This window comes from Prionailurus viverrinus, chromosome B2 (genome assembly GCF_022837055.1).
Source record: "Prionailurus viverrinus isolate Anna chromosome B2, UM_Priviv_1.0, whole genome shotgun sequence".
Classification (NCBI taxonomy): domain Eukaryota; kingdom Metazoa; phylum Chordata; class Mammalia; order Carnivora; family Felidae; genus Prionailurus; species Prionailurus viverrinus.
Window position 1 is genome coordinate 4,783,880 of NC_062565.1, and position 18,161 is coordinate 4,802,040.

The 18,161-nt window shown below is 47.6% G+C and overlaps 1 protein-coding gene and 1 long non-coding RNA gene across 5 annotated transcripts in view; one reads left to right on the top strand and one right to left on the bottom strand.

Annotated features, from left to right (window-relative positions):
- The window catches only part of RIPOR2 (RHO family interacting cell polarization regulator 2), a 232,991-nt gene that overhangs the window by 206,712 nt on the left and 8,118 nt on the right, over positions 1 to 18,161 (top strand). For 3 of the 4 annotated variants that reach the window (XM_047859368.1, XM_047859367.1, XM_047859371.1), the window contains 6 exons: positions 639 to 810; positions 3,496 to 3,631; positions 5,666 to 5,827; positions 6,842 to 7,000; positions 9,516 to 9,718; positions 15,416 to 15,499. In XM_047859368.1, the coding sequence (XP_047715324.1) occupies positions 639 to 810; positions 3,496 to 3,631; positions 5,666 to 5,827; positions 6,842 to 7,000; positions 9,516 to 9,718; positions 15,416 to 15,499 (916 nt within the window). The remainder of the gene's footprint in view (positions 1 to 638; positions 811 to 3,495; positions 3,632 to 5,665; positions 5,828 to 6,841; positions 7,001 to 9,515; positions 9,719 to 15,415; positions 15,500 to 18,161) is intronic. The other variant, XM_047859370.1, reaches the window with a different exon arrangement.
- On the bottom strand, positions 811 to 6,919 carry LOC125165897 (uncharacterized). The gene is made up of 3 exons (XR_007152259.1): positions 6,775 to 6,919; positions 6,496 to 6,503; positions 811 to 823 (listed from the first exon to the last, which is right to left on the bottom strand). It is a non-coding gene; the product is annotated as an uncharacterized LOC125165897 (long non-coding RNA).

The window sequence follows — 18,161 nt, forward strand, 5'->3', positions numbered from 1 at the left end:
CTTAATGGAATTGCTCTTGGGAAACCACAACTATAGAGGACAATTTAATCCCAGGATATTTGGCAAAGCGCCCCATCCCCAGAGCAAGAAAGTGTAACAGGTGCACCATGAGAGCAGATTCCTTGGTGAGCCTGCTTTACAAATGGTTCACTGCTGGGGGCAGCTGGGTGGCTCAGTCTGTTAAGCGTCCGACTTCAGCACGAGTCATGATCTCACAGTTCATGGGTTCAAGACCCACGTCAGGCTCTGTGCTGACAGCTCGGAGCCTGGAGCCTGCTTCGGATTCTGTGTCTCCCTCTCTCTCTGGCCCTTCCCCGCTTGTGCTCTCTCTCGCTCTCACTCTCGCTCTCTCTCTCTCAAAAATAAATACACATTAACATTTTTTAAACACTGATTCACTGTGCTTGAGAAGCAAATTCTGGAAGCAGTTTGTTTGTGTGATCTTTTAATACGGCACATTGGTGACTGGGCTGAATCAAGAAGTAGCTTTTGAAAGGTCTCTCGGTTTTCCAAGGTAGGCTAGAGACAGCCTCTTTGCGGTAGGTGCTACTTGGGGCCTTCTGGGAGCTTCGTAGGGTTGACCTGGGGTTTCCCTGCTGAAAGAAACCGCTAACGTTGCGTTCACCTTCCTGCTTCAGCCCTTACAGGTCGGTACACCCAGAGGCCAGGGGGCACCTGAGCGAGGCGCTGACAGAAGACACAGGAGTCGGGACCAGTGTGGCCGGAAGCCCCCTCCCCCTGACCACAGGAAATGAGAGCCTGGACATCACCATTGTCAGGCACCTTCAGTATTGCACCCAACTCGTTCAGGTGGGCTCGGCGACTGTGTTTGTTTTAGACCCCAGGCTCTTTATGCACCAAGAATGTGTGCTGCCTTTTTTCAGTTTTGCCAGAGAAATGAACATTCAGGAATATGAGAACAAGCCTGCTTCGCTTTGGGCCGACTCGAAAGTTCTGATGGCCCTGGCCATCCTCCCTGAACCCTGGGTTTTCTACCTTGAGACCTAGCTCTCCGCACTCGAACATGCAATAGGTTAGCTCTTGATTTCAAATCATTTGCCAAAAGAGAAGAGTAACGTGACTAAGGGAAAAGAAATTGCATTGTGCCATCTACAAACGGGTGGACTTCGAAAGCCAGTGTTACAGGGCACACGGTAGTGTGAATATTGTCACTCCACCTGGACGGCTAAAGGCGAAATGGTGCAGGATATAAGCACGGTTTCCCAGATCTTGAATAAGTACGTATTAGCAGCGAGAGAGAATAGTTCCAGAGGCCATTATCGTTGCCAGGCAGGTGCTCGTTCTGGGACGCCATGGGACTTGTTTTTCTTCTCACTTCAGGCTACTTACCTGTTAAGACTTTGCAACAGTGAAGCGGATATTTTGAAATTCTTTGGTTGCAGGAAGTGCGTTAGCTCCCTTGAACACAGTGCTCCCCACCTCCTGCCCCAAGCATCTCCTTAAATACTTACTCCTCGCCTGGTTGCTTGTCTTCTCCAGCCTGTTTGCATGTGTGGGGAACAGGATGAGAATGTGAAAGCAAATGGGTAATGGTCTTCAGGGGGATTGGCCAGACAGGAAGGGTGCAAAACTTAAATAAATAAATAAATAAATAAATAAATAGTCAGTCAATCAATCAATCATGCTTCTAAGAGCATGGGACCAAGTGGCAGACAAGAGGCAGGGTAAGGAGGAGGGGGGTCCCAGAGAGGCCAGAAGTGGGTTAGTGTGCTTTTTCCATAATGCACTTGTGATGAGATGGAGAATATACTTTTCCTTCGTGAACAAACAACCCCAGAGTCACCTCAGACACTGTGGGAAACTGGTTGGCAATTACGACTCTTCCGCTAGGTTGGCCAACATCCCAGTTGATCTCTTCTGTTGACTGTTGAATTTGCCAGCCATTTACTGACAACCAATCTGGCAGAAGGCACAGTGGTTTTTTTCTGACCAAAATGGGAAAGGGTTGTTGTTTGCTTATAACTATTCTCTATCCAACCACTTGAATAAGATGATTTTCACAACTCTTCGTCCTTGCTGAGCCTGATTCTGTGCTGCACACACTACCTGTTGGCACTGTAGAGGTAAAGTCATCATCTTGTGAGACATAAGAGAATTCTCCTCCATGAAGGAATGAATGTTTTCTCTCAAAGATTAATTGACAAGCAATATTCAGTGCAATGCAGTTCGTGAGTTTGAGCCCTACATCAGGCTCTGTGCTGACAGTGCACGGATCCTGTTTGGGATTCTCTCTCTCTCTCTCTCTCTCTCTCTCTCTCTCTCTCTGCCCCTCCCCTGTGCACTGTCTCTCAAAAAATAAATAAACTAAAAAAAAAATTTTTAAATATTCAGTGCAGTGTTCTTCCCGATAGTCAGACCAGACCATGGTCATAACAAGTCAGCCCCACTGTGGGGAAAATCAGCATCAAAAAAACAGAAGAGGCACATGTACAGAGATGTAAAGGATTAAGGATTAGAAACGTAATTTCTAACTCACACCCACTGCCGAATCGGTGAGTTTATATCTTCATTCGGAATGTAATTGCAAAGAGAAAAAAACAGGCATTCCATGTGGACCATATGTTATGCCTGAAGTCAGTTCACTTCTGCTGTATCTACATGTGTGAAAGGCATCAGCACATAATTGCTACACTAGGCTCAGAGATTGGAAATCATATGTGCATAGAATCTACATGGTTTAGACAGGGGAGGATGGCAGTACAGGTCAGCTCCCTGTATCCATACCCACCAGGTGACTGGACAGGTCTCTGAGGCACACAGAAAGGTCTAGAACCTTCAGGCAACAAGTGACTTCTGTCTTCTCTCATGACCTTTACTCTTGTGACCTGCACTCAAATGAAATCAGTTACTATTCATGTGGCCTTGGGCATGCTACTGGACCTCTCTGTGCCTCAGTTTCCCCAGCAGTAAAATGGAACATCAACAGTACCCACCTCCTAGGGTGGTGGTGAGCAATGACATGAGCTAATACACGGGCTCAGACCAGTGCCTGGTACATAATCAGCACTCGTTAATTAGAATGAGAAAGCCTTGATTATAATCATGATTATTATACCACACATTCTTCATTTCCAGCTTGAAAACAAGGAAAGAAATCCGTGCTGGGAAAAATGACTACTTGGGAAAGCAATCTTTTTTTTATCGTGTGAGCACACAGATAAGCAGCCTGAATATGCCTTCGAAGTTTCAAAGAGGATTTACAGAGCCTCAACTTGATAATAACCTTGTGGCTCTATTAGTGAAAAAATCCCAGAATCCATACAGGCACGGAAAAAGTTGAGAGGCAACAAAAACACGTGTGATTTCGTCGGGTGTTGTAACGGGCACAGAACGAGGAACGTTCTCCCGCCGGAACAGAACACGGTGCAGGCGTATTTAGCGTGACGGCCGTGGGAGGAAGGACAGGGTTGGGTCGGGAAACCTCCGCTGACGACAGTGGGCGTGATTGACACGGCGGCTTCTTTGTTTTCTCAGCAAATTGTTTTCTCAAGCAAAACCCCATTTGTGGCGAGCAACCTCTTGGAGAAGCTTTCTCGGCAAGTCCAGGTGATGGAGAAACTGTCAGCCGTCAGCGATGAGAACATAGGGAACATCAGTTCTGTCATTGAAGGTAAGCACGTGTGTGCCACACCCCCAGCCTCTCCCTTGCTCCGTGGGGCCGGCAGGAAGGCATGACAGTGGAGGAACGGCCAGTGGCCAGTGCCCAGCAGCGTGGACTGGTGCCATCTCGCTGACACTGCGCCTCAGCCTTCGGAGTCAAACCAGCAGAACACGGTTTTGTCCATGGGGCCAGCCCCCCACCTCCGGAAGTCAGACACCCGTGTCTAAGCAGAACCAGCGTGCGCCTCGCAGGCGGTCTCAGGGACTTTTTCTGCCAGCGCGGTTCCATTTTGGGGACAGGCGACCGGGACTGTCTGTGCTTGTGCCGTGTTGCTGGTGAAGACACGGCTCCCACAGCAGCTGACTGGCAAAGGCAGGACGCTCCCTAGCTGGCCTTGGAAAAGGTAGAAATACGCTGGCACGCTCTCAGGAAAGTCCCCGGTTCCAAGAGGGTTAGGTGGAGAACTTGACGTGGGGAAGCTGCCTTTGAACTTGCGTGGTCTGACCACGGAGCTCTTTATAAAGACAGGAGTTTTCGTCTTTGTTCACAGCACACATCCCGTGGAGGTAGTGGGGCGCCAGACTCTTCTCTGGGTCGCTCAGATCCAGCCTAGAAGAGACCTCCCTGTAGGTTCCCGCTTTAGATTTCTGCCTCCCGCATCCAGTCCTCCTGGGAGCCGGTGACCTCGGCAGGTGTCTGAGAGGCGTAAAAGGGGACAGGAAGCCGAGGACACCAGTGACTCGCGTCCTCCCGGCTCCCAGGCACCTCCTCATGGTCCCAACCTCATGAGGTCACGACCTCACGGTCACTGACCGTGTGCTGCCTACACGGTGCTCTTCGCCATTTCAGCCAGAGAGGCCCCCCCGGGCGGGTGTCACACTCCCCCAGCCCACCTCCTGATGTGTTACGGCCCCTTCAGAAACATCTCCTCCGGGGTGATTCTCTGATCCTGTAGCCAGGTTTGCAGGAAAGTTACGGCGGGGGGGAGATGGTGAGAGCATCTTCCGAGAGGAGGGCTGCTGGGTTTTCTCTCACCGAAAGCAAACAGCTTTGCCTTTGCTGTGTTTTCTTTGCCGCCAGGGCTAGATGAACTCCTGGTCATAAGTTCCTTGCCCTTTAGAAAATCTGCCAACTACAGAGGAATCTCGTAGTTCCAGTTAAAAAACAGTCTTTAGGGGCGCCCGGGTGGCGCAGTTGCTCAAGCAGCCGACTTCAGCTCAAGTCACGATCTCACAGTTCGTGGGTTCAGGCCCCGCGTCGGGCTCCGGGCTGACAGCTCGGAGCCTGGAGCCTGCTTCGGATTCTGTGTCTCCCTGTCTCTCTCTGACCCTCCCCCACTCATGTTCTGTTTCTCTCTCTTTCTCAAAAATAAATAAACATTAAAAAAATAATTTTAAACCACAGTCTTTAGGGGATGCCTGGCTGGCTCGTTCGGTGGGACAAGGAGACTGTGGTTCTCCGGGTCATGAGTTCAAGCCCCACGTTGGGTGTGGAACCTACTTAAAAAAAAATTTAGAGGCGCCTGGGGGGCTCAGTCCGTTAAGCATCCAACTCTTGATCTCACAGTTCATGGGATTGAGCCCCATGTCAGGCTCTGTGCTGACAGTGCAGAGCCTGCTTGGGATCCTCTCTCTCTCTGCCCCTCCCCCCCCCCCACTGTCTCTCAAAATCAGTAAATATTTTTTGTAAAATTATGTAAAAACCATAGTCTTGGGGCGCCTGGGTGGCTCAGTTGGTTAAGCATCTGACTTCGGCTCAGGTTATGATCTCACAGTTCATGGGTTCAAGCCCCGCATCAGGCTCTCTGTTGTCAACACATAGCCTGCTTTGGATCCTCTGTTCCCACCTCTCTCTCTGCCTGTCCACCGCTCTCTCTCTCTTTCTCTCAAATAAAAAAAAAATTTTTTTTAACTTTTAAAAACCACCGTCTTTAAAAAGGGGGGGGGGGGCAGTGATGCCTGCCCCACCCCCACACAGGCGCATTCTCTTCATCTGCTTCGTTCCAACTGTGTGTTGGGGGTGGGGGTTGCTCTTCTTTTCCAGCCATCCCAGAATTTCACAAAAAGCTGTCTTTGCTGTCATTCTGGACGAGGTGCTGCAGCCCGGTGGGGGTCTACCACAGCTCGGCTGACAGAGTGATGAAGCAGCTGGAAGCCAGCTTTGCCAGAACCGTCAACAGAGAATATCCAGGCCTCGCAGACCCAGGTACAGGGCAGGGGCGGGGAGGAAGGGGTCCGCCGTTTGGTTTGAGAGCGAGCACTGGCGGGCTGCCCCTCACCACTTCCCCAGCAGCTAGTCCTGGAGAAAAGGCTGACTCTCCGGAGAAGACGTCGTCTGTCCATCATCTACTCTAAGAAAAGAAAAGTTGGAGCACGAATGTGTTCCAACTCAGAATCTCAGCGGTGACTTTTAAAAGCACTGTGCGTCCGTGTTGCTGTTTAGGTGGCTGTATATGTTTTTCATTAAAATGTTACCAACAGGAGCGTGTCCCATGGTGGAACCACGTGGGAAACAGTTTGGCAATTTCTACTAAAGCTAAATATACCTACCCTATGATCCAGCCATTCCGCTCCTAAATATGTCAAGGGAGATAGATGCTTAGACTCTCAAAAAAGGTTCATAGCACTTTCTTCACAAGAACCGAAAATCAGAAACAACTCAAATGCCCACCAACAAGAAAATAAATGTGTTGTGTATGTGTGTGTGTATAATGTGTATGTATATAATATTGTATATATGTATATATTGTGTATTTATAGCATCAGTCATACAATAGGCTATTACACGGCAATTTTTAAGAAGAATAAACTGTAAGCAACAATGTAGGTGAATCCCACAAATATTTTATTGAGTAAAAGGAACCAGATACAAACAGTGTATACTGTATAATCCCATGTATATGATGTTCAAGAACAGGTAAAGCTGAGTCCTAGTGATAGAAGTCAGATTATCAGTTACCTGTGGTGGGGGTGGGGGGACCTGAGGGGGGCACTGAGATGGGGGCATGAGTCAACCAGGTGGGGTGCCAGCAGTGTTCTGTTCTTGACCCAACGCAGTTACACAGGTATGTATACGTACGTCCAGTAATCATCCGGCTGTTCACTGAGGACTAGCTTGTCTCACGTACTGTGCTCTGCCGTACCCCACGGTACAAAGACAGGTGAACGAATGAGTGCTCATGGCACTTCAAAGCCTCTTTGTGTTTCTCCTTCCAAACAGTGTTTCGAACCCTGGTGTCCCAAATCCTGGACCAGGCTGAGCCTCTGCTCCCCTCCAGCCTCTCTTCGGAGGTCATCACCGTTTTCCAATATTACGGTTACTTCACCAGCCACGGCGTGAGCGACCTAGAGAGCTACTTGAACCAGCTGGCCAAGCAAGGTGGGACGTGTTCTTTCGTTGCACCGTGTGGTGGCTCCATTTGGAGTGAGCTCTGGTCTTTTCAGTCATCGTTTTTAGGGCTGGTAACCATTTCTTCCCCCAAGTCAACAGCTGGGATGAGATCAGCCTTTTCAATGACTTCTGGACCCCTAACAGTAGTGAGCCTCTTGGCAATGAACCAGGGGTGTACCGGGAGCATCCTGATCACCCAGCAAGGATACGACATTGACCAGAAGCTGACTTAATGATGTAATTTCTTCACGAATGTATTTGCCGTTTGTGGGATCGACCCTACAGGCAGTACTGTGTTACGTTGCCCTTTTTGGAGGCACTTTCATAACAGTCCGCAATGGGATTCACGAGAAGGCAGATGGGGCGACATGTTGGTCAGGAAAGGAGATGGAAAACCACGTCTCGGGCTGTGTCTCCGGGGAGGGTGCAGAACGGGCACCAGCACAGCGGGGTGGCCTGAAGTTCATGATTGCCTTGCTTCTCGCATGGTGTCACATGCTGAAAATAAAATAAGCAGCTGCAATGAGAGGAAACCTCTTTGGGGGCGGAGCCAGGCAGCGAGGGGCTGGGTTCTGGCTCCCCAGTCTGTGCTCTGTAAATCCACCCAGACTTCACCACTGCCGGTGAAAGGGGGTGGGACTGCAGTGTGTTCTTTAGGAGTAGACGGGTTGGCTCAGCACCAGACTTAGCCCTTCCCTCCAGAGCGCTAAACCCTGCACTGACAGGTCCGTCACAGAGCTCACATCCCAGTGAGAAGACGCACTTTCTCCCCCCAACCCGGTGCCTAAGCCAGCCCGAACACAGGAGAGTCTGTGTAGCCCTCATGATGAGTAAATGCTGGTCCAGAGTTCTAGAAGGAGAACCGAGGCGGGAGACCACAGGATCTCACTTGAGGATAGTCTTCCTATCTTCTCTAAGTTTGTCACTGTCTCTAAAGCAGTTTTCTGAGTAAATTTCTCTACTGTTCAAATGACATCAGTAGCAGCTGACATCCCTGAGCCTCCCCCCGACGGTCCCGGGGAAGGCGTACCTACTTACCAGTAGGAGTGGAGGAGGACCGTGGAGAAACCCTAACCCTGTACATGTCTTTTTTGTTTTCTTCTTCCTTTAAATAAGAAAAAGGCCCTCATTATTTAAAAAAAAAAAAAAGACTAGAAAAAAAGTACACCTAAAAATATTCAAATCACCTACTATCTTACTTTTAAAATTTAATGTATTTTTAGTTGGATATGCATGGATTTGACATTTCAAAGCTGTGATGACCTATTATAAAGCATTCAGTCCTAGCTTTTATTTGATATTATATCCCATGTTATCCTTTGAAAGTTTTTTTAGTTTGTAGTATCCCTGCATTTGGATTCATGCGAATATAGTTGATTATTGTTGAACAGTTAGGTTGTTTTCCATGATTTGTTTGTTCCATTTTTTTTTTCCAACGTTTATTTATTTTTGGGACAGAGAGAGACAGAGCATGAACGGGGGAGGGGCAGAGAGAGAGAGGGAGACACAGAATCGGAAACAGGCTCCAGGCTCCGAGCCATCAGCCCAGAGCCTGACGCGGGGCTCGAACTCACGGACCGCGAGATCGTGACCTGGCTGAAGTCGGACGCTTAACCGACTGCGCCACCCAGGCGCCCCGTTTGTTCCATTTTTATACATAATACTGTCTCGAGACCTTATGCTGTGGCATTTATTTAAAAAGCAGTGAAATGACCACAACATCCCCAGCAGCAGAAATAGGAAATTAAAGCCAAAAAAAAAAATCTCAAAAATTCACTAACGTGTCCATTGAATAGTGGATGCTGTCTTCTGATGGATCGTGAATTTTAGGTTATCGTTTCCCATCTGTACTGACCAGATACACTCTTATCCTAATGTTTCAGTGACTAATAGATGCCTGCACCGGGTACTTTGTGAGGGATCAGAATATAGTCCTTGGTCATGGAACATCGTCAGTTTGTCCCAATGGGACTCAGAATTTTATTTTTTATCATATCATCTCCATATTCCAGCCAACCAGCTGGATTTCTCCATCCGGGCCCAGGTGGCCGAGTGCAGACAGAGAGAACATCAAGCTGGGGTCACTCGGGGCCAGGGGATTGCCAGACGGGTATGGCTAAAAGATCGGAAACAGAGTTGGCTCTCATCGGAAGATTTTACTTGTAGTAAACTACAAGTTTACTTGTAGTTCCTTCGCTGTATATTTTTACATTTGACTATTTAATTCATTTACATTTGACTATTTAACTTCATTTTAGAAGTTATTTTAGCGGCCGTACAAGATGGAGATCTGCCTTCGCTACTCCCTATTAAGGTTTGCCATTTACCATAATAGAGTTACTAGAATCATGCCCTTTTCTCACTAACTGAAAACATCACCTTCGTCGTATGCTGACTTTGCGTACTTGGGTCTGTTATTACATGTATACTTGAGTCGTATATTTTTAGTGAGTGTGTTACCTTACGATCAGAAAGTGACCTCTGCTTTCTCTTCACTCGCTAGTTTCCTTGATTCAGACCCTGCAGTCGCTGAGAGATGAGAAACTGCTCCAGGCCATGAGTGACCTTGCACCCGGCAGCCTCTCGGCCCAGCAGGAAGTACTCGGGACCCTGGCTGTGCTGCTGACTGGCGATGACCAGGAAGCCCGTGAGGCTGTGATGCTGTACTTGACCGCAGCCTCCAGAAACGAGCACTTCAGGGAAAAGGTAAAGCCCCAAACCACGGACATCAAGCCAGAAGCTTCTTTAATTTTCTATCATTTACTATTAATATTTTGCCAAATGTTTCTTATAAAAAAAATAATTTTCTTCTGCCTATTAATAACACATACCCTGTAACACAATTTAAACTACAAAATATACTGTAAATATTTTAGTGCCCATAAGTCCAGCCCCCAGAGAAAACTGTTAGGGATTTGGTGTACATTCCTTCTAATGTTCTTCTATGCATATGCTAACGTCTATAATTATTTTTTTCTTTTTTGTTAATATTTATTTATTTTTGAGAGAGAGACAGAGTGCGAGCAGGGGAGGGGCAGAGAGAGAGGGAGACACAGAATCCGAAGCAGGCTCCAGGCTCCGAGCTGTCAGCGCAGAGCCCAACACAGGGCTCGAACTCACGGAGTGCAAGATCATGACCTCAGCCGAAGTGGGACGCTTAACCGACTGAGCCACCCAGGCGCCCCTATGATTATTTTTTTTTCCTTAAATGAGATCACACTGTTCTGTTGCATAACTGAGTTTTTAAATGTAATAGATCATGGTTATTTTCCTTGTTAGAACATGCTGATCTACTTCATTCTATTTGAGGGGTTAATGTGCATCTCAGGGTATGGATACTCTATAATTTATTTTCTTGTTCCATACTGATGGGCCTTTGTGGAGATCCCAACTCTGAAAAATATCATGATGAGCATACAGGCACACACCGTTTGTGACTTGACATCGGTCATCAAACCATTGAGTCAAAGAACATTTTTAATTTTGAAAGCCATCACTCCTTTTTGCCAGGGGAGAGGAAGTTGACCCCTCCGTGGCTTTAATTCAGTACCAGCCGGGTGTAACAGGCATTGGCAATTCAAGCACGCAGGGGCCCCGTACAGACAGCGGCTCGGTCCCCTTTACAATCTGAACAGTTGTTCTAAAAATCAGCTCATGCCCACCCTCAGATCAGCTCAGTAAAATCAAAGTTGGCCCCTTCTTGTCCTGGGAAAGGTCAAATGTTGACAGCTGAGAAGAGCTTAACTTCTCTGAGGTGAGCTGGGGAATGGTGGGATGTTTGTGTCTCCACAAGACCTTCCATTCTAAGGTCATCTGGGCCCAAGAGCAGGGACTTCATGTTCTTCTTCCCTACAAAGCTCCAGTCTTTTACTGGGATTTGCTCAACAGGCTGTTCTATGGGCCAATCATCCTCACTCTACTGAAGAGAGAGGAGGAAAATTAAAGGCGTGTGACCGCTGCTGGTAGCAGCCTATACAGACACAGTCTTCTGTGCGTGGGATCATGGTGCCCTTTGGTCATGACAAGTGCCCTTTGGTCATGACAAGGACCCATGGTCTAGCGTCTCCTTAGATAAAGGCAGCCTGGGGCACCTGGGCGTCTCAGTCGGTTGGGCATCCAACTCTTGATTTCGGCTCAGGTCATGATCTCACGGTCCATAGGATGGAGCCCCCCATCAGACTCTGTGCTAACGGCGTGGACCCTGTGTGGGGTTCTCTCCTCCTCTCTCTGCCCCTCCCCCACTCGCTCTCTCGGCTTTACAATAAATAGATAAACATCGAAAATTAAAAAACAACACAGAAAACAGCAGCAACCACAGCAGTTACAACACAGCCCTTCTTTGGCTCTTCTGTATGCGCCTTCTACTTTTAGGGCACATGCCACTGGTCACATGCTCTCTCTTTATTCCAGTTCAGCTCTCATTGTCATGCCCTTGGATTCGTTTTCCACGAAAGAGTGTCCCCTTGCAGGTGGCTTAGACGACACACTAGTTAAGAAGCTAGAAACTTAGGTACCACCTAGAAATGTTGGACCCACCGTGCCCAAACCTTGAGTTCTTTCCATTTTTTCTTGTATGAAATAGCAAACGTTGGCACATTAATTCTGTACTCACATGTGAAGGGCTAAAGCAAATATAAAAATACCTAGGTGAGAGCTGGTGTTTCTATAAATCTTGAACCTTTGAAAACCCGTAGCTACTGAAACTAAAAGTTGTAGATTGGTTCACTTTTGATGCTTTTTGCTCCCCCACCCCAAACAAGTAGAAGATGTCCATCCTTTCCAGTTGTACCGTTGTGTTGGGATGTTGTTTCTCCAATCATCTGGGACTTGCCAGAGGAGATGCTCGCTGTCCTGTTCAGTGTCAGGGACTTCTTGCTTAACAGCACACCTTCTCTTGGCTTCTTAGAACTCCTACCAATTGTGGGGCACCTGGGTGGCTCAGTCGGTTAAACGTCCGACTTCAGTTCCGGTCACGATCTCACGGTTTGTGGGTTTGAGCCCCACGTTGGGCTCTGCGCTGACAGCTCAGAGCCTCGAGCCTGCTTTGGATTCTGTGTCTCCCTTTCTCTCTGCCCCTCCCCTGCTTGTGCTCTTTCTCTCTCTCTCTCTCTCTCTCAAGAATAAACATTAAAAAAAATAACTCTTGGGGCGCCTGGGTGGCTCGGTCGGTTGGGCTTCCGACTTCGGCTCAGGTCATGATCTTACAGTCCGTGAGTTCGAGCCCCGCGTCAGGCTCTGTGCTGACAGCTCGGAGCCTGGAGCCTGTTTCAGATTCTGTGTCTCCCTCTCTCTCTGCCCCTCCCCTGCTCATGCTCTGTCTCTCTCTGTCTCAAAAATAAATAAAAACATTTAAAAATTTAAAAAAATAATAACTTATCGATCCAAATGTCACAGCAGCCACCTCTTCTTGGGCCACTGCTCAAACCCAAGTGAGCAAGATGCTGCTTACGTGTCCTGTGAGATGGTATATCTCTGCAAGGCACAGAGAATTCCAGATGCTTTCTCAGGCCGGGGAACAGCGCCCAGTTCCCACTCAAGCCAGCAGAGTTACGGGCTTCATGCTCACAGGGACAGTGTGGTCCAGAAGTCCCATCTACAGATCCTGTTCCTGGGGCACCTGGGTGGCTCAGGTGGTTAAGCGTTCGACTCTTGGCTTGCGCTCAGGTCATGATCTCACGGTTCATGGACCGAGCCCCACGTTAGGCTCTGTGCTGGTGGTACAGACCCTGCTTAGGATTCATTCTCATTCTCTCTCTCTCTCTCTCTCTCTCTCTCTCTCCCTGTCTCTCCTCCTCCCCCGCTCATATAGGCACACTCTCTCTCAAAATAAATAGATAAATAAACATTCAAAAAACAAAACAGGGGCACCTCGGTAGCTCAGTCGGCTGAGCATCCGACTTTGGCTCAGGTCATGATCTCACGGTTTGTGGGTTCAAGCCCCGCGTCAGGCTCTGTGCTGACAGCTCAGAGCCTGGAGCCTGCTTCAGATTCTGTGTCTCCCTCTCTGCCCTTCCTCTGCTCGTGGCTTGTGCTCTCTCTCTCTCACTCTCTCACTCTCTCACTCTCTCAAAAACGAATAAGCATTGAAAAAAAATTTTAAAACAAAACAAAACAAAGATCCCATTATCAGGGGTGGACTGACCGGGCCCATATGCAGCACTTCATCCCTCTTGAGTCATTGTCATGCAAACATGCCTGAGAGGAAGAACCATTTAAGTTGTTTTTGGCCAGTTAAGCCTTGGAATGTATGCTTTGCACAACGGGTTAAACTTTGGTTAGGTGGTTAAAGCTTGGAAGCTCTTAGGAGGGGTACAGGAGGGAAATGGACGCGGAAAATGGAGGAGCATCGTGTGCTAAAGTTCATCCACTTTACAATTTTCACAAGGGCTGGCCCTGGAGGTCAAAAACCAATTGATGATAACTATGCAAAAGCCTAAGTGAAATGGGACATTTAATATGATTATTACTCACAACAGCCAAAAAGTGGAAACAGTCCAAATGTCCATCGGCTGACGGGTGCGCAAAATGTGATCTGTCCCTACAGAGGAATATGATGCAACACACAAGGAATTCTGACTCGTGCTGGAGGAACCTTGAACGCATCTGGCTAGTGAAAGTGCAAGACGTAAAAGGCCACATGTTATGTGACTCCGTTCCCGCAAAATGTCCAGACTAGGGAAATGCAGAGAGAGGGAGGGATCAGTGGTTGCCAGGAACTAGAGGGAGGAGACCAGGGGAATGACTGCCCAAGGGTACAGGATTTCTTTTTAGAGTCGTGGAAATGATCTGGTCCCTTTCTCTTAGTACCAACTAAAAATAAACTTTATTACTAAAAAAAAAAAAAAAAAAAAAAAAAAAAGGAAAAAGAAAATGATCTGGAATTAGGTAGTGGTGATGTTTTGTGAGTGTATGAAAAACCACTGGGCCATACAGTTTCAAGGGTGAATATTATGGTATGTGAATTATATCTCCATATTTTTTTAAGGGTGGGGCTGTTCTTGGGGTGCCTGGGTGGCTCAGTCGGTTAAGCGTCCGACTTCGGCTCAGGTCATGATCTCACAATCCGTGAGTTCGAGCCCCGTGTCGGGCTCTGTGCTGACAGCTCAGGGCCTGGAGCCCGTTTCAGATTCTGTGTCTCCCTCTCTCTCTCTGACCCTCCCCTGTTCATGCTCTGTCTCTCTCTGTCTCAAAATAAATAAACGTTAAAAAGAATTTAAGGGTGGGGCTGTTGTCCAGCACTGAGAAACTAGGCTGTGTCTCATCACAAGTGGGAGGGACCACCACAGTGCTAGGTGCCATCCCATGAGCAAACACGTCAGAAGGTTACACTTTCAAGCTCTTTCATCCAGGCACGATGGTGGCACCAGAGTTGATGGGTGCTCACTAAGCGCAGGGTATCATTCTAGGTGCTGTAAGGAATCAAATAAGATTAAAAAACAAAAAATCCAAGGTCTTCATCTTTTAGGGAGCTTCAACAGACATGGAGTCACTGTTGTATCTCCTATAAACAAATACAAGAATACGCAGATGTATATGATAACAGTAACGCTACAGCTCTGTTTATCGAGGCCTTACTTCGTGCTAAGACCGGATTTCAGTCCTTGACATGTGTCACCATGTGGAAGAATCAGAAAGGCCTGTGAGTGGCTTTTGATTCTACTCACTTTGCAGATTGACAGACTGAGGCACAGGAAGTTAAGTAAAATGCCAGAAGCACACATGAGCAAGTTGAGAGAGTAGAAATAGATATAAACACAGGCGTACATATGTGTACATACGTAATGATAATTAGGTCAACGTAAGTCATAGGAAATCAGAAAGACAGTAGAGAGCCGGTCACATAGTGGTTGGTGATGCAGGGCCTGGGTCTTAAACCAGCTTAAAAGATAATTGGGCGGGGGGGCAGCGCCTGGGTGGCTCAGTCTGATAAGCGTCCAACTCTTAATTTTGGCTGAAATCTAACCCGTCCTTCCCGGTCCAGGTCGAGTATCATTTTCATGCACCGTGTCCTGGCACTTTGGAAGGTGGCTTTCTTCCACGCGATTCACTTAGCGTCTCGCAGCTTCTGTGGAGACACATTCCTTCCCTACAGACCCTTCTGCAACCTTAGCACTTGCGCTAGACCTCAGGGGCTCTTGAATGCTGGAAACGTAACTTTGGACCTTCCAGCTTCATAGTCCACAGAGTCTGTGACCTGATGAGAGTAATGGATTGAATTCAGAGACAGTTCTTTTAGTAAACATGAATTGTTATGGATTTTTTTTTCTTTTTTTTTTTTTTGTGCTCTGAAGGTCATATGAAATGTCTCGTTTTATCTATAGTTTAGGTCCGGGAGTAAAAGTGATGCCTCTAAAACTGCAGACACATCAAAATGTCCTCACGGGGTCCCTCCCTCTCTTCCAGGCCTTGCTGTATTACTGTGAGGCACTGACAAAGGCAAACCCCCAGCTCCAGAAGGCAGCCTGCTTGGCCCTGAAAAGCTTGCAGGTAAGATCCAGTCTCCGAGGCCCCGGCAGTTCAGCTCTGAGCAAGTCTAGGCCAAGTGCACCCAACAGCTTTCTTCCCCTACTTGGGGGCACCTGTCTTACCTCTTTCATGGTGGGAACTGTGTATTCATTTGGGGGTCTTTTCTTAAAACTTTATTTTATTTTATTTTATTTTTATATTTTTTTTAATGTTTATTTATTTTTGAGACAGAGAGAGACAGAGCATGAACGGGGGAGGGTCAGAGAGAGGGAGACACAGAATCCGAAGCAGGCTCCAGGCTCTGAGCGGTCAGCACAGAGCCCGATGCGGGGCTCGAACTCACAGACCGCGAGATCATGACCTGAGCCGAAGTCGGCCGCTTAACCAACTGAGCCACCCAGTCGCCCCTAAAACTTTAATGTTTATTTATTTCTGAGAAAGAAACAGTAAGTGGGGGAGGGGCAGAGAGAGAGAGAGAGAGAGAGAGAGAGAGAGGGAGAGACAGAATCTGAAGCAGGCTCCAGGCTCTGAGCTGTCACCACAGAGCCTGATGCGGGGCTCGAACCTACGAACTGAACCAACCACGAGATCATGACCTGAGCCAAGGTCAGATGCTTAATCGATTGAGCCACCCAAGCGCTCTGGGGTCTTTTCTTTATTTTTTTTTTTTTTTAATTTTTTTTTTCAACGTTTTTTTAATTTATTTTTTTGGGACAGAGAGAGACAGAGCATGAACGGGGGAGGGGCAGAGAGAGAGGGAGAGACAGAATTGGAAACAGGCTCCAGGCTCTGAGCCATCAGCCCAGAGCCTGACGCGGGGCTCGAACTCACAGACCGCGAGATCGTGACCTGGCTGAAGTCGGACGCTTAACCGACTGCGCCACCCAGGCGCCCCTGGGGTCTTTTCTTTAAATAGTAGCTAAATGTGACTTTGTTTCGTTAGAGTTGATAATTTTCCAAATGAAATAATTATGTGTTTCAGCAGCCCGCGGCCCAGAAATGGATAGCTTATCCCAAAAAAAGAGTTGATAGGATGATTTCACCAATTTTTCTTGTGTACAAGAAAGAACAGGGACAAATAAAATTTGTAAGGAAATACTGAAATTCAATGTGCCGATAAATTCCCAGATGCTTCCCCATGATCTGCTTTAACAAGCAGCTCACCCTTCCTTTTTTTTTTAAATTTTTTTTAATGTTTATTCATTTTTGAGAGACAGAGAGCAAATGCGGGAGGGGCAGAGAGAGACACAGAGGATCTGAAGCAGGCTCCTCGTTAAGAGTGGAGAGCCCAATGGGGATCTCGAACCCACAAACCCCAAGACCACAACCCAAGCTGAAGTTGGACATCCAACTGACTGAGCCACCCAGGCACCCCAGCAGCTCACCCATCTTAAGTGTGTCAGGGGGACATGTCACTGAGCAGTGACAGGGCTAAAATGTAAATGAAACAAAGGCTGAGAATTCCCAACATTAGAGACTTTGCCTTTCAGGGTGCCCAGCTGGCTCAGTCAGCAGGGTGTGCAACTTGCAGTCGTGAGTTTGAGCCCCAGGTTGACCGTAGAGATTACTTAAGGAAATTAGAAGGAAGGAAGGAAGGAAGGAAGGAAGGAAGGAAGGAAGGGAGGGAGGGAGGAAGGAAGGGAGGGAGGGAGGGAGGGAGGAAGGAAGGAAGGAAGGAAGGAAAGGAGAAAGAAAGAAAGAAAGAAAGAAAGAAAGAAAGAAAGAAGAGAAGGAAAGGGGAAGAGAGGAAGAAAAAGAAAGGAAAGAAAGTTTGCCTTTCAGTAGGAAAGATTTAATGTTCAACCTACCTTAAATCATCAAAAATAAGACCAGTCACTTCTGAGAAAAAGATAAAGTCACACCTTCAAACTTGCTAAAATCTTGGATGGCCGCATGGGACAAGGGGCGGGACCTGTAGCCGGATGGGCATGAAGAGAGGGGTTAATACTCTCAAAAGAAGATCTCATGACCTGTGCAGAAAAACAGCTCTGGGAAATATAGCCTTCCTTGTCACGTGCTGAAAAATACCTTGTGTGGCCAAGAGAGCCCACAGTGACTGCTGTTTATTTGAGTGGCCTCCTGGTACCCGTGACATCTCAGAGACGATGGTTGTGACACGGAGCTAATGGAAACAAAGTCACCAGGGTACAGTGAACGGTGTCCACGTCTGTGGATTTGCACAGTGTGAACGTGACAGTAAAAGCAACGGTTTTAACTCTAGCAGATCTCAAGTCTGAGAGCCCCGATGCCTCCACTGTTCTCTTGTCTTCCAGAAAATACGATCCTTTGTGCTAGACAAAACACCTCTTTTTAAACCATCCCCAACCCCCCAGCTCCTGAAAGGGGCTCTGGGCAGCATGGTGTGAAAACAGTGTAGACACGGGGGTTTCATCCACCCAAACCAATCAACTCTAGCTAACCTGTCAGGGAAAACATCATCATCATCATCATCATCATCATCATTATCATTATTTTATTTTTATTGTTACTATTATTAGTAGTACTTAGTTAATGCTAGCAAGCAGACAGCCACATTTTTCTGTTACCAAACTGGACCCAAATGAGAGATCGAGATCCTCAAACCAAGAGGCCCTCGAAGTTCGGGCCCCTCATCTGTTTCTCTGGGCTAAGAGCCTGTGGTCTGCCTGTGCTGCTCACTGCCCTTGACACCTCTGTCACCGGC